This window comes from Podarcis gaigeae (genome assembly GCF_964106915.1).
Source record: "Podarcis gaigeae genome assembly, chromosome: 4".
NCBI classification, from domain to species: domain Eukaryota; kingdom Metazoa; phylum Chordata; class Lepidosauria; order Squamata; family Lacertidae; genus Podarcis; species Podarcis gaigeae.
The window spans coordinates 92,901,421-92,916,468 of record NC_139677.1 but is presented as its reverse complement, the minus strand read 5'-3'; the positions used below and the strand labels follow the sequence as shown (position 1 = coordinate 92,916,468).

At 44.6% G+C, this 15,048-nt stretch overlaps 1 protein-coding gene across 2 annotated transcripts in view; it reads left to right on the top strand.

Moving 5' to 3' along the window:
- LOC310843344 (glutamate carboxypeptidase 2-like) overlaps positions 1-15,048 on the top strand; it is a 56,366-nt gene that overhangs the window by 39,769 nt on the left and 1,549 nt on the right. For both annotated transcript variants that reach the window (XM_083736583.1, XM_083736584.1), the window contains exons 11-18: positions 1,342-1,424; positions 2,409-2,472; positions 5,469-5,536; positions 7,885-7,976; positions 9,355-9,445; positions 12,364-12,628; positions 13,857-13,938; positions 14,221-14,313. In XM_083736583.1, coding sequence (XP_083592709.1) covers positions 1,342-1,424; positions 2,409-2,472; positions 5,469-5,536; positions 7,885-7,976; positions 9,355-9,445; positions 12,364-12,628; positions 13,857-13,938; positions 14,221-14,313 — 838 coding nt within the window. The remainder of the gene's footprint in view (positions 1-1,341; positions 1,425-2,408; positions 2,473-5,468; positions 5,537-7,884; positions 7,977-9,354; positions 9,446-12,363; positions 12,629-13,856; positions 13,939-14,220; positions 14,314-15,048) is intronic.

Here is a 15,048-nt window from a genome sequence, read left to right as displayed (position 1 = left end):
ACCGAGCCTGTTCAGTAGCCACAGAACGCTGACTGTCAGTTGGAGAGGAAAACAAGCAAACCCAAAACAGGGGATGTGATGATGGAAAGCTCTGCTTGAAGTCCTTGCAGCTTGTAGTATCCTGGATGAAGGCACGGTTGGTAGACACGCAACTCTGAATGGGATTCCCTCTTACAACAAATCAAGGAGCGTACATTGAAACATTCTCTTGCAGGTCCCTCTTGTTAACTTCTGGTCCTGATCCCACTCAGAAAAAAGGCCTACCTCAAGGTTATTTTCACCACTAGCTTCATCCTCTGATGAGCTGTATGTGTGTGTGTGTGTGTGTGTGTGAGAGAGAGAGAGAGAGAGAGAGAGAGAGCGCGCACTGGTGCAGAATGCAGTGGCCAGACTGTTGTCTGAAACACCTAGACCATGGGTAGGCAACCTAAGGCCCCGGGGCCGGATCTGGCCCAATCACCTTCTAAATCCAGCCCGCGGACGGTCCGGGAATTAGCGTGTTTTTACATGCGTAGAATGTAAAATCTCTGGGTTATTTGTGGGGCTTAGCAAATTCATTCATCCCCTCCCAAAAAAATATAGTCCAGCCCCTCCCCCCCAAGGTCTGAGGGACAGTGGACCAGCCCCCTGCTGAAAAAAGTTTGCTGACCCCTGACGTAGACACACACATATTGCACCTGTGCCAAGTTTTTCCTGGCTTTTGATCAGCTGTCAAGGTCTTCTAGTTGACATAGAATTTCCTTAAGAACTCAGGACCAGATGACTTGAAAGACCACTTGCCCCTGTATAGACCTGGCATAGCTGTCAACCTTTTCCTTTTTCTAAGGGAAATTCCCTTATTCCAAATAGGATTCCTCGCAGGGAGAAGTTGACAGCTATGGTGTGAGATCATTTCCGGGGAAATTATATTCATGGCATCGCACCCTACAGAATCTCACACCGCTGTGAACCCCAAGAATGGCCATTTTTTTTGCTGTTGCCCCTATACTGTGGAATGCCCTTTCAGAATGTGTCCCCTCTGCTGTACACGACACAGCAACCGTTCATTGCTTCAAACGTCTTGTAAAGCCTCCTTCTTTTGCCTAGGCCATCCCTAACCCGCAAGACGGGACCCTGTGATTCATGTATGAATCCCCTGAATTTCTGTTTTAGGTGCTTTTATTTTAGTTTTATTTTATTTGTTTTTCGTTTTATGGTTTCCGTTTGTATTTTTGTTTTAAATCAATAGTGGTTTTTATATCTCGCGTGGCATACGAGGTTTTTGAAATGCTAAGTGGTTTAGAAATGGTTTTTAATAAATATATTGTGTTTGTAATTATGCTCTCAATATCTCAACTGCAGGATGGAGGCCTAGGAGAACGGTGATATTTGCCAGCTGGGATGCTGAGGAGTTTGGCTTGATAGGATCTACAGAGTGGGCTGAGGTAAATCAATAGGAAGGACACTTCCAGGTGGTCGCTGTCTCTGAGTAGGATCCCTTCACACACAGTAGTACCTTGGTTCTCAAATGTCTTGGTACTCAAACAACTTGGAACCCAAACACTGCAAACCCGGAAGTAAGTGTTCTGGTTCGCGAACTTTTTCCAGAAGCCAAACCTACTCCGCTTTGAGTGTTACACTTCTGTTTTGAGTGCCACACTTCTTTACTGACTGTTACACTGTGGTCTGCCTGTTTTTGCCATTTATTTTGCGCTTTTGCGGCTCTTTTTGTTTTGTTTTTGTGACTGTGTGGAACCCAGTTCAGCTACTGATTGGTTGATTGTGTGGCTGCAGTATATTGTTTGTTGCTTTCATTTTATGGATCAGTGGTCTCGTTAGATAGAAAAATTCATGTTAAATCACTGTTTTAGGGGTTGTTTTTAAAAGTCTGGAACGGATTAATCTGTTTTGCATTACTTTCTATGTGAAAGCACACCTTGGTTTTGCAACGCTTTGGTTTTGGAACAGACTTCTGGAATGGATTAAGTTTGAGAACCAAGGTACCACTGTAGTGCCCAGTTCAGACTGCATAGTTACAGCCGATTTGGAACTCTTGTACAACAAACGCACGTCCTAAAAAGATCAGATTTTTTTGTGATAAGGAAAATGCTGAGGAAATTGGGCTAATGGTATTCTTGCTGCAGTTGTCACATATAAAAACAATTTTTAATCATGCTTGTGAATCTCTGTACCTACTATACCAAGTAAAAGGGCTTCTGGTTTTTTTACAAATGTATATTTCAACATTTTAAAAATCTCATTATAAATCATTTCCCATAAGTCCTTTACTTCCTTACATTCCCACCACATACATTTCCAGCATTTATTATTTGTTTTGTACATTTTAGCTGATTTCATCTGTACATCATTTTCACCATAGAGAAATATTTTAGGCATGAACATGAACATTTTCTTCATTTCCATTGTAGGAAAATGTCAAAATACTGCAGGAGCGTGGCGTGGCCTATATCAATGCTGATTCCTCCATAGAAGGTAAAATATATGCAAGTTTTAATAGAGAATGAGAAGGGTGTGGTCACTGGGTTGTCTTTTGGGGTTAAACTTCATAAACATGTAGTCCTTGGGTTGGGGAACAGGTTTTGTTTGCATTTACCTTTCCCACCCCGACCTGGCCACAGTGATCCATGCGACGGTCACCTCCAGGCTTGACTACTGTAATTCACTCTACGCGGGGCTGCCCTTGAAGCTGTCCCAGAAACTCCAGCGGGTGCAGAATGCTGCAGCGAGGCTCCTCACGGGGTCTCTGCCATGGGAGCATATTCACCCAGTGCTTTTCCAGCTGCACTGGCTCCCGGTAGAGTACAGGGTCAGATTTAAGGTGCTGGTTTTGACCTTTAAAGCCCATCACGGCCTAGGACCCTCGTACCTACGCGACCGCCTCTCCCGGTATGCCCCATGGAGAGCCTCAAGGTCCATAAATAGCAACACCCTAGTGGTCCCGAGCCCTAAGGAAGTTAGATTAGTTTCAGCCAGAGGCAGGGCCTTTTCAACACTGGCTCCAGCCTGGTGGAACGCTCTGCCTCATGAGACCAGGGCCCTGCAGGATCTGATTTCTTTCCGCAGGGCCTGTAAGACAGAGTTGTTCCGCCTGGCCTTTGGCTAGGAGCCAATTTGATTCCCTCCCCCTCTTTCTTTTTTCTTTTTCCTTACTCCTCCTGTGATGAGGCTGCATTTTAATATTTTAATGTTTCAATATTTTAATGTTGTATTTTAATCTTGTTTTTAAGTTGTATTCATTCAACCTGTTTTTATTATTGCTTGTTAGCCGCCCTGAGCCCGGCCTTGGCTGGGGAGGGCGAGGTATAAATAAAAATTATTATTATTATTTGTTTGTTTGGGCAGAATTTGGGAAATGACATAAAATGAGCTGTGCTGAATCTGGCACAATGTTGTGGTGTATTCACACATGGGGATTACTGTCTCAGTTTTCCTGGTTATAAAATGCTAGTGCTTCCCTCCTGGTTTCTAATGTCCCTTTTACAATGCATTTTATGGAACTGTGAATTTTATTTTTTAAAATCAATATACCACCACGACATGCTAAATTTCATTCCCACCAGTGGGTGTAATGTGATGCAACAGCGACCTCATTTGCACTTCTTTTCCTCCACTAAAATGAATATTCAGTCCATTAATTTCATGGCAGTAGATCTAGACATAGGGGGAAAACTGCTGTAAATAAGTCAGAAATTAGATTGTTATGACAAAAGAAAGAAATCTCTATGGAAAGCCGCGTTTTAAAATTTCCTGGTGTCTGGCGCCATCGGGTGTTCCGTATTCATAGTGCATTTAAATCGCTGTATCTTTGCTAATGTAGCTAAGCCCTGGGTTTGATCTGAATAAAACTTAGTTGAATACCACCCAATAAAGCATTCAGGCCAGCGTGCATCAGAAAATACAACATCATGCAGTGAAACTCAAAAGAGAAGAAGATAGTAAATTGAAGGAGTTAATTTTATTAGAAATATGATCTTGGAGAACTATTACAATGTGATACAATGAAATTCAGTTAGGGAGGATTTGAGGAAGTCAGTAAACAATGAAAGTTAAATTAGGTCTTAGAAGTAATAAGTGTTTTATTGTTTTTCTTTAGTATTGTAATGTGTTTCTCTTTTTGTGTGTTTTGTATGTTTTGTCTATTATTTCTGTTATAAATGTGGAAAATTAATTTTAAAAAAATTGAAGGGAAAAAAAGAAACTCAAACAAGAAATTTAAAAAGATGGGTTGCATCCTCTGCTCTTTGATCTAGTGGAGGCTTCTGGGATTGGGAGAAAAGAGGTCTTAAATTTCCGTTACCTCCCACAGTTCCAAATGGCTCCCAACCCTATGGAACAGATTAAGGGGGTGCAGGGATTGCAGATACATAGCTGTCAACGTTTCCCTTTTTTTAAGGGAAATTCCCTCATTCTAAATAGGATTCCTCGCAAGAAAAGGGAAAAGTTGACAGCTAGAATCCCCTCCTTTCCCTTCTGTTTATGGAAGCTGTCCCTTGGATTAAAGAGCCTTGCATTAGTTGAGTTTGGTGCATGCTCTGCCACTGGTTGCACAAATGCGCATGTTGTTGCACAAATGCGCATGTTGTCATTTAGTCGTGTCCGACTCTTCGTGACCCCATGGACCAGAGCACACCAGGCACTTCTGTCTTCCACTGCCTCCTGCAGTTTGGTCAAACTCATGCTGGTAGCTTTGAGAACACTGCCCAACCATCTCATCCTCTGTCGTCCCCTTCTCCTTGTGCCCTCCATCTTTCCCAACATCAGGGTCTTTTCGACGGAGTCTTCTCTTCTCATGAGGCTTATTTCCTTCAGAATGGAGAGGTTTGATCTTCTTGCAGTCCACGGGACTCTCAAGAGTCTCCTCCAGCACCATAATTCAAAAGCATCAATTATTCAGCGACCAGCCTTCTTTATGGTCCAGCTCTCACTTCCATACATCACTACTGGACAAATGTGCATATGAATCTTCCAACTCTATGATTCTATTCCATGACTATTAAATGAAGTTGCTTTAAAGGTCTATATACAAATGCGCATATAGAACTTTAAAACAACTTCATGATTTTCATATTCAGGCCCCATTTAATAGTCATGGAATAGAATCATAGAGTTGGAAGATTAATACAGTCCAACCTTCTGCAATGCAGGACCCCCTTGCCCAACATGGGGCTCAAACCCACGACCCTAAGATCCAAAGTCTTGTGCTCTACCAACTGAGCTATCTAAAAGACAGTAGAGTGGCAACTACCCGTGTGGCATAGTGGTTAGGGTGACGGACTATGATCCAGGAGACCAGGGTTCTAATCCCCACCCAGTTGTGAAGTTCGCCGGGCAACTTTGATCGAGTCACTGCCTCTCCGCCCAAGCTACCTCACAGGGTTGTTGTGAGGATAAAACGGGGAGGTGAGCTTGACCCCCCCAGAGGAAAGGCGTGGTGCAACTGCAATTAATTGATATTACTTCTCTTTCAGGCAACTACACCCTTCGAGTTGACTGCACCCCGCTGATGTATAGCCTGGTATACAATCTGACTAAAGAGGTAATATAAAAGAAGTGGAGGGGAAAATGAACTCTAAGAAGAAACATAATAGATTTATAATATTAATAATAATTTATTATTTATACCCTGCCCATCTGGCTGGGTTTCCCCAGCCACTCTGGGCGGCTTCCAACCGAATATAAAAACAATACAGCATTAGACATTAAAAACTTCCCTAAACAGGGCCGCCTTTTTCATCTGTTATATTTCATTTGTTATAGATCTATCCCACTCTTGCTTTTTGGGGAGCCTCACCTGTGACCCTCAACCTCCTCCCATACATGCAGTGACCATTATCCCATTGGCTTGGCTTAAATGTCAACTTTTTTTTTTTAAATTGGTTCATTTGGTTTTTCAGATTAAAATTTTATAGTCCAACATACAACATAAAAACAAGATTCCAAGGAATTTCTTGGACTTCCCTCCTCCCCTTTGTGGGTCCTTTTATTAATCATTTCCTCCTGTATATTTTATAATAATCCAAATCTCTCCATTGTATCCAAAATTCACCATTAAACTACAAGTCATATTCCAATCCTTCTAACAATTTTAACTGTTTACAATGGTCTTTGAAATAAGTTATAAATTTCCCCCATTCCTTATTAAAATTTTGGTCTTCCTGATTTCTGATTCTTCCAGTCATTTTAATCATTTTGGCATAATCCAGCAACTTGATCTGCCCTTCTTCTCTGGTAGGGACTTTATCTTCTTTCCATCTCTGGACCAATAACATCCGCGCAGCCGCGGTCGCATACATAAATAGTCCTTTCTGCTCTCTTCAGATTCCGGCACCTAGAATTCCTAAAAGGAAAGCTTCAGGTTTTCTAGGAAAGGTTATTTTAAACATTTTTTTCAACTCATTATATATCATTTCCCAAAATTAGTCGAGAAAGACTTAGAGAATCACATGCCACTTCTCTGCTTACTCCGCAATTCCACCTGGCAAGCATGGGTCTGAGCCGTTTTTGCCTTCGTCCCATCACTTTACCCTTGAAAATCCTCTCTTTAGCGCTCAATTGGAACAAACAGCAGTCCGCAGGAAACTCAACTGCCATTTGGTATATAAAGTCCTTAACACTTGGAACCAGTTGATCTACAAAATGGCCTGTGACCACATGACCGCTTTGATTGGTGGAATTGACAGTGCTACAGGTGCGACATAATAACCTGCTCTGCATTTGTGAAAACGCTGTCGTTTTGTGTGGCAGAGCCTCCACGTTGGAACTCCCTGCCTATTGAAATTGAACAATCCCCTTCTCTGTACTCTCTTCGGCGCCAGCTAAAAACCATTCTCGTTTAGACCAGCCTATCCAGAGGCCTGGAAAGCCCAGGTCATTTTAATCTGTTTTAGTGTTTTTAACTTTTGCATGTTTTAAAGCAGGGTTGTAAATCATAGGATCATGGAATTGTACAGCTGAAGGGACTACAAAGGTTGTCTACTCCAACCTCCTACAATTCACGTATCTTTTTGCGCAGTGCGGGGCTCAAACCCACAGCCCTGAGATTAAGAGTCTCATGCGTTACCGATATTTCTTTATTTTACTGTTATATCTTTCGTAAGCCGCTTTGAGGTTACGTTCAATCAAGCGGTGTAAAATTTTTAGGAAATGAATGAATGAATGAACACAATGAATGTTTTATATTTCGTGGACCGTTTTGAGGTTACAGTCATACCTCGGGATAAATGTGCTTCAAGTTAAGTATTTTCGGGTTGCACTCCGTGGTGACCCGAAAGTAACGGAGCGTGTTACTTTCAGGTTTCACCGCGCGCACACGCGCAGATGGTCAAAATGACGTCACGCGCATGCGCGGAAGCGGCGAAATGCGACCCACACATGCGTGGACACGGGTTGCGTTCAGGGTGTGAACGGGGCTCTGAAACGGATCCTGTTCGCACCCCGAGGTACCACTGTACTTACAATCAAGCGGTGTATAATTTGTAGGAAATGAATGAATGAATGAATGAACACATTTATGGAACTCCCAGCTGGGCAAAAAAAACCATCTGCCTCTATCAGTGCAATCTGAAAGCTTTTTTATTTGCTTTGAGATACAGCCATTGTTGTCTCCGACTTTGTTGCTGTTCTGTCTTTGATTGGCAGGTGCTAATGTGGTGGTTGTTTTTCAAATTACTGTTTTGTGATTGCATTCCTGTTCTTTTATATCACTACCTGCTCTGTGGTCCTTTGGGAATGGGGTGGGGGAAGGCAAGCAATAAAACTGATTGGGGGGGGGGGAGGTTCTTTCTGCCTCCCATCTCTTGTTTCCCGTGGAATAGGAAGAGGGCAGCTTGTTTGTTGCCCATCGCTTTTGTTTTCACGTTTGCAAAACTTACTATGTTTTAATAGATACCAAGCCCCGATGAAGGCTTTGAAGGCAGATCTCTTTATGAAAGCTGGCATGAGAAAAACCCCTCAACGGAGCAGGAAGGTGTGCCCAGGTAAATTCCAGGGGGATTGGGATGGAGAGGGGATGGCGGAGGAAACGACTGTGGTCTCTTCCAGAAGTGGGGTTTCTTCATTTAACTGTTGTGTCACAAGGACTGAAGTGCAAAACAAGCAGGGCAGAAATGGGCCTTCACTGGATCTCCCTAGAGAGACAGTGTGGTGTAGTGGTCAGAGTGTAGGACTAGAAGCTGGGACACTAGAGTTCAAATCCCTTCCTGGCCATGAAACCTCACTAGTGTTGTTGAACCAGTCAGCCTACCTCGCTGGGTTGTTGTGAGGATGAAATGAGAACAGAGATAGCCAAGTACACCACCGTGAGCTGTTTGGAGGAAAGATGGGTTATGCATTTGTTACTATTATTTCAATTTATTAGTCACTTACTATGTAAGACAAGGGACGCAGAGACCACAGAGCCTAGGACTTGCCGATCAGAAGGTCAGCGGTTCAAATCCCTGCGACGGGGTGAGCTCCCGTTGCTCGGTCCCTGCTCCTGCCAACCTAGCAGTTCGAAAGCACGTCAAAGGGCAAGTAGATAAATAGGTACCAGTCTGGCAAGAAGGTAAACGGCGTTTCCGTGCACTGCTCTGGTTCACCAGAAGCGGCTTAGTCATGCTGGCCACATGACCCGGAAGCTGTATGCCAATAAAGTGAGATGAGCACCGCAAGCCTAGAGTCGGCCACGACTGGACCTAATGGTCCCTTTACCTTTACGTTTATGTAAAACAAAATTTAAAAATTCCTTCCAGTAGCACCTTGGAGACCAACTAAGTTAGTTATTGGTATGAGCTTTCGTATGCATGCACAATTCTTCAGATACTTTTAACTCTTTACTATGTAAAGAGTCTCTTAGTGGCAACCCAGCCAGATGGATGGAGTATTATTATTATTATTAGTAGTAGTAGTAGTAGTAGTAGTAGTAGTATTTATTACTACCAAGTCACCATCCCTTGTGGAGTGTTCCCTCAGCCTCCTCTCTTTCCCCCTCTCATTGGGTGTCCTCTGGGCAGCTGCAGCTGATGCCTCTTGTCTCTGAGCTGCCCCCCCACCTGCCCCAAAGAGAGGTGCCTCCTCACAAAGCCCCACAGGGGCCTGGGAAACACCCCCTGGCCAGCCCCAGAGGTACCATTCACCTGGGGAGCTTGTAGCCAGGGCTGCTGCTGCAACAAACAGCCATGCAAGCCTTTGGGAGGCAGAGACAATAGCTGAATTTTAAAAGCATAACATAAAATTAGAAAAAAAGAGCAATGTGTTACAATGAAAGCTAGAGAATAACCCATAAAAAAGATCAGTGTGTACAGTGTGTTGCTTTGAAAACAACAGTTTTATGGCAATGTTTGCCCTCTCTCCTGTCTTTTTTTTTCTTCACAAAAGGATTAACAAGCTGGGCTCCGGCAATGATTTTGAAGTCTTTTTCCAGAGGTTGGGCATCGCTTCCGGAAGAGCTCGATACACTAAAAACTGGGTAAGCCTGTTCTGTTACTTCTACAGCATCTTGAAATAAGCATCCTGGGGGATTTGGATATAAATCCCTTTAAAAGCTCACTGTGGTTTATTGTTGTTGGCATATGTCTATCTGGGAAGACGATGGAGGAGTGCGCCATTTGGGGGTGAAGTCAAACTGTTGGAAGGTTGCAGCGCCTGCTGTGGCTGGAGAGACGGATAGGGGAGAGACATGTTTTGTTGCAGCTGGGGCAGATTAAAGCGTCTGGTTTTGCTGCTGCAGATGCACCATGACATATCATCTCTCTGTACTCCTCCCAGCCGTCATTCCTTCTCTGGTCAGCACTGTGGATTCACAACCTGACTGTCTGTCTCCAGCATAGGAGCCAATTCCTAGGGGCCGAGGTCCCTTCAGCCCCCCTGGTAAAATATTTGAGGGGCTGGTGAGCACTGCCATTTGAATAGTGTGCATCTTGTGAGTGATTACGTGCCCCCTCCCTCAATATTTTATTCAAGCTGGCACCCCTGGTCTCCAGGCACTGCAGATTTATTGTAGACGCCAAGTTAACCTGGCAAAATTCACTGGAAGCGAAAGGCTGTGGAGTTCTGTAAGACTAAAACCGACTCCAAAGATTATTTAAGACCAATGGAGGCTGGCACTCATTCAGATTCACAGGGCGGAAGCCACTGACAGGTTGTTGTTGTTTAGTCGTTTACTCGTGTCCGATTCTTCGTGACCCCATGGACCAGAGCACACCAGGCACTCCTGTCTTCCACTGCCTCCTGCAGTTTCATCAAACTCATGCTGGTAGCTTCGAGAACACTATCCAACCATCTCATCCTCTGTCGTCCCCTTCTCCTTGTGCCCTCCATCTTTCCCAACATCAGGGTCTTTTCCAAGGAGTCTTCTCTTCTCATGAGGTGGCCAAAGTATTGGAGCCCCAGCTTCACGATCTGTCCTTCCAGTGAGCACTCAGGGCTGATTTCCTTCAGAATGGATCGGTTTGATCTTTTTGCAGTTCACGGGACTCTCCAGAGTCTCCTCCAGCACCAGAATTCAAAACCACTGACAGGTAGAGGAAAGCTATTCTGCTTTTGCTTCCGTCCTCCTCCCAAATCTATAAAGGCTACACTAAGGAGGAGATCCTATGACAAGATGTGTCAGGATGAGCAGTTTAGGATTCATTGCATCTTTGGCTCAATCAGCCAATCCCTGGCTCAGCTCGGCTCAGCCAGAGAGTTAAGCCAATTGCTGCAAAGGACAGGAGAGAAAAGCGCCCTTGGGGTCAAATCCTGCTTGTGGGTTTCTGGTTGGCCACTGTGGAAACAGGATGCTGGACTAGGTGGGCCATTGACCTGACCCAGTAGGGGTGTTCTCACATTCTTAAGAATGTAACTAACCCCAGTTCAGCCTAATATACTCATTGCGGCTTAGATGGGTCTCAGCCAGCTGAGCTGAAGCCAGTGAGGTTCCCCCAAAAGGGGTGTTCTGGAGGCATTGCACGGCAAGACCAAAGACAGGGAGACATAGCTTGGATCCTAACTATGTCCAGTTGTGTCATGCAACTTGGAAACCCTGAATTCCATACCTGAATGTGCAGGCAGGCAGGAAGTCGACCAGCAGTATATATACAAGCAGAGCCCAAGCATGACATTCTAAGAGTGAGTGTCAGGCTTCAGGGAATCTGACCCTCCCCCCCCCTCATGGCAGGCTGCCAGTAATAGATAAACAAGAAGCTCTTACCAAAGTCTTTATTCAGTATTCGCCTCTTGGGGTAATGGCATTGCTCCGGGTAATCTCCTTCCCCCTTCCCTTCTCAGTCGTCAACAGCGCCACCCATTTTACGGTGTCTGCTTAAGGCCAATTGCCTCTTAGCCCTTTGTTCTCCTGCTTTCACTGCTCGCTGTGTTCTGGTAGAAGGTGGGTCTGGAATGCTCTCTAGTGATAATGTAGTTAGTCTGACACAGTCGAAATATATAAAAAAATAAAAAATTGTCCAGTAAGCACCTTAGAGACCAACTAAGTTTGTTCTTGGTATAAGCTTTCATGTGCATGTGTCTGAAGAAGTGTGCATGCACACGATAGCTTATACCAAGAACGCACTTAGTTTGTCTCTAAGGTGCTACTGGACAATTTTTTATTTTTTATATATACACTGGACGCTCAGGTTGTGAATGTGATTCGTGCAGGAGGCACGTTCGCAACCTGCAGTGTTCGCAACCCACAGTGCCGCGTCTGTGCACGTGCTGGTCACGATTCGGCACTTCTGTGCATGCGCAAAGTGTGATTTAGTGCTTCTGCACATGCATGAGCACCAAAACCCAGAAGTAACCTGTTCCGGTACTTCCGGGCTTGGCGTGGTGCCATTATTTCCCAGCTTTGCCCCTCTTCTATCTCTGAGCTGTGACCCTCCTCAAGCCACTGTTTTAAATCTATACTGTCCTCCTCTTCTTGGGAAGGTTCAGGAAAAGGGGGAGGCGGCCTCCAGCATTCCTCCTCTGATGTCTGGTCCCTGACAGTGAGGCAAGGCTGAGCTGACCCATATCCACCGGATGCTGAGCTGATCTCACAGCCAGTGCTGGCCAGCATGGGGCCTGATCTATCTCCCACCACAGCACCTCCTGTTCCTGCCATGAGTGACCAGGCAGCTGATGTGGCAGTGACTGCCAAGACTTTGCAAAGTCTGGGTGGCTACACATTTCACCCAACCCAACTCGTAGGGCAGGCTTCCTCAACCTTGGCTTTCCAGATGTTTTTGACGTACAACTCCCATGATCCCTAGCTAGCAGGACCAGTGGTCAAGGATGATGGGAATTGTAGTCTCAAAGCATCTGGAGGACCGAGGTCGAGGAAGCCTGTTGTAAGGTTTTTTTGGCTGCGCATAAAAACCAATGAGATGTGAAAATGCACTCTGAGTGTGCCCACTTCTTACTTTTCAGAGGGTGGACAAATACAGCAGCTACCCTGTTTATCACAGCGTCTATGAGACCTACGAGATCGTGGAGCAATTTTATGACCCCACTTTTAAGAACCACCTTGCTGTGGCTCAGGTGCGTGGAGGAATGGTGTTTGAACTGGCCGATTCCATCGTCCTTCCTTTCGACTGCCGGGATTACGCCAAGGCACTCAGCAGTTACATGAACGTCATTCACAACATGACCCTGAAACACCAGGAAGCCCTGGTGACGTACAACGTGTCGTTAGGTATGTGCTACCAGGCATAAGACAAGAATCAGAGAACAGAAGGGTTGGAAACAATCTTGGAGGTCATTTGATCCAGGGATAGCTAACAACTAGATGTTGGGGACTACATATCCCATCAGTTCCGGCCAGCATGGACCAATGGATGGTCAGGGATGATGGAAGGTGGAGCCCAACAAAACCCGTAGCAAACCACATTATTCAACATGTTGGCTATCCGTGTTTTCCTCCTACCAGAACCCCAAGAGGCTAAAGACATTCTGTTAGAATTTTATTTTATTTTCTCATTTAACAACATTTGTATACTAACTTGATTGTAATAAGACCTCTAAGAGTGGCTGGGGAAACCCAGCCAGATGGGCAGGGTATAAATAATATATTATTATTATTATTATTATTATTATTATTATTATTATTATTATCATCATCGTCGTCGTCATCATCATCATCATCATCTAAGCAGATTGGGGGGGCCACAAACAATTAAAATGATAAATAAAATACATTTTAAAAAAGGCTGTTGAAAACATACAAAAATAATTAAAATCAAAGCAAAAAGGTTAAAACACCTGCCAGTAGTCTGCATGACTGGATAGGCTTGCCTAAATAAAACGTTTTTAAACAGGCACCCAAAAGTGTACAAGAAAACCCCCCTCAGATATCAATAGGCAGGGAGTTCCAAAGTGTTGTCGCAGAGGGATTTCTTCCAAGTGCAGAACAGTGTATGGGGTGCATCTGTAACTGTGCCAGTTCCACAGATCAAAGGGGTTCAGAGAACATGGATGGGGTAAGGACATCCTGCCAGCCAAATGGTCCCAAGCTGTTATGGTCCTTACATGCTAATAGTAACATTTTGTACTTGTCCCGGAAACAAATCAGCACCCAGTGCTGATCTCTGAGCAGAATTAATGAACCGGGTGGCACTGAGCACACTCTGAGCCTAGGGATTTGTTTTCATTACCCTAACTGAACTGAACTTGTAGTCCTTTCACACGCCCTGGTTACTTTACTTTATTTCAGCAGCCTGATTTAGATGGGGAAAGTAATTTTGTTTATCTACCAGGTAAACCTTCTGCCCACCTTTGCCTTGCTGCAATGCAGGGATCTTGCAGCAAAGACTCATAGAGGGACCTTGGAAAGTCTCCAGAGGAAGGTTGCAAAGTGGGACTCCTAAAAAGACAAGATTCACAAAATCCAATGATGAGCCCCCCCCCCCCCTTTGCTGTCCCAGGTTCTCTCCTTGATGCAGTGAGGAAGTTTTCAGAATCTGCCAGTGACTTTCACAAGAGATCTCAACTACTGGACATCAATAAGTAAGTCGCCTAGAATTATTAGACACCTGGCCTGTTCGGTCCAGGGGCAGAATTCTTTAGGCTGAGGTCTGCTGATAAATGCATGCTAAAGAGAGATGTCCCCTCAGTGGACTGGGAGGGTCTAGCTAGGAATGTCCAGGGCTCAGCTTCCAAGAAGCTGTTGAATAGACCTGTGTGCATTTGAGAATATCGGCTTTTGTGTTGGCTCCCAAAGGGCAGCGCCGAATGACTCTGTTGGAGCAGCTTTGATGGTTTTTTTTGTCCCTGTGGTCTGATTTGCAGCCCTATTGCAGTGAGATCTTGGAACGACCAGCTGATGTTTCTGGAAAGAGCATTTATCGATCCCCTTGGATTACCTGGCAGGCCGTTCTATAGGTAAGAAAGCATATGCTCTTTATAGCTCATGAGATTCTTAATCTCTGGGTTCTGGGATCAACTTTCAGCAAAAGATTCCTGCATTGCAGAATGTTGGACTTAGATGACCCTTGGGATCCTTTCCAAGTCTACAATTCTATGATTTATCACCCCTACATTCCCTTCGCTTCCTTAAAAATCTTTAGATTCTCCACCCCTTTCATTACCAAAAAAACCAACCAAAAAAACAACCTCTGAGTTGGATGCAGTTTGTCTCACATACAGAGACATTTATCTCGTGGTTTTAAAGTGTTTAATAAGTGATAGGGAGCCTCAAACACCAGCCTATGTTACAATGGCATGTAAATAACCTAAATGCCAAAAACAAATCATAATTGGGAAATGGCTCATTTGATTTCCAAGCATTTCCAAATGTGACCTGAGCTTCTGCCCCCAAACCCCTCAACTCCCTTCCTCCTACCTATCCTAATCCATCCCCTTTTCCCTTCGAACCTCACTTACTGAGGCCAGCAATGGTGGCAGGAGTGATGGTTCTCCAACCGCCTTGAGAAGGAAAAACAAGTTGTCTTTCCACCTTTCCTTCTTCGGCTGATGTTGGAGTCACACCTGGTATAAATCACCCTTCCTGTCTTCCTAAGTGTGAGGTGCATCTATCAGAGACAAGAAAAACGCTTTTGCCTCTGGTCGATGGCAGAAAGAAATTCCCCACTCCTGACAAAGTGGAACAATGGGATG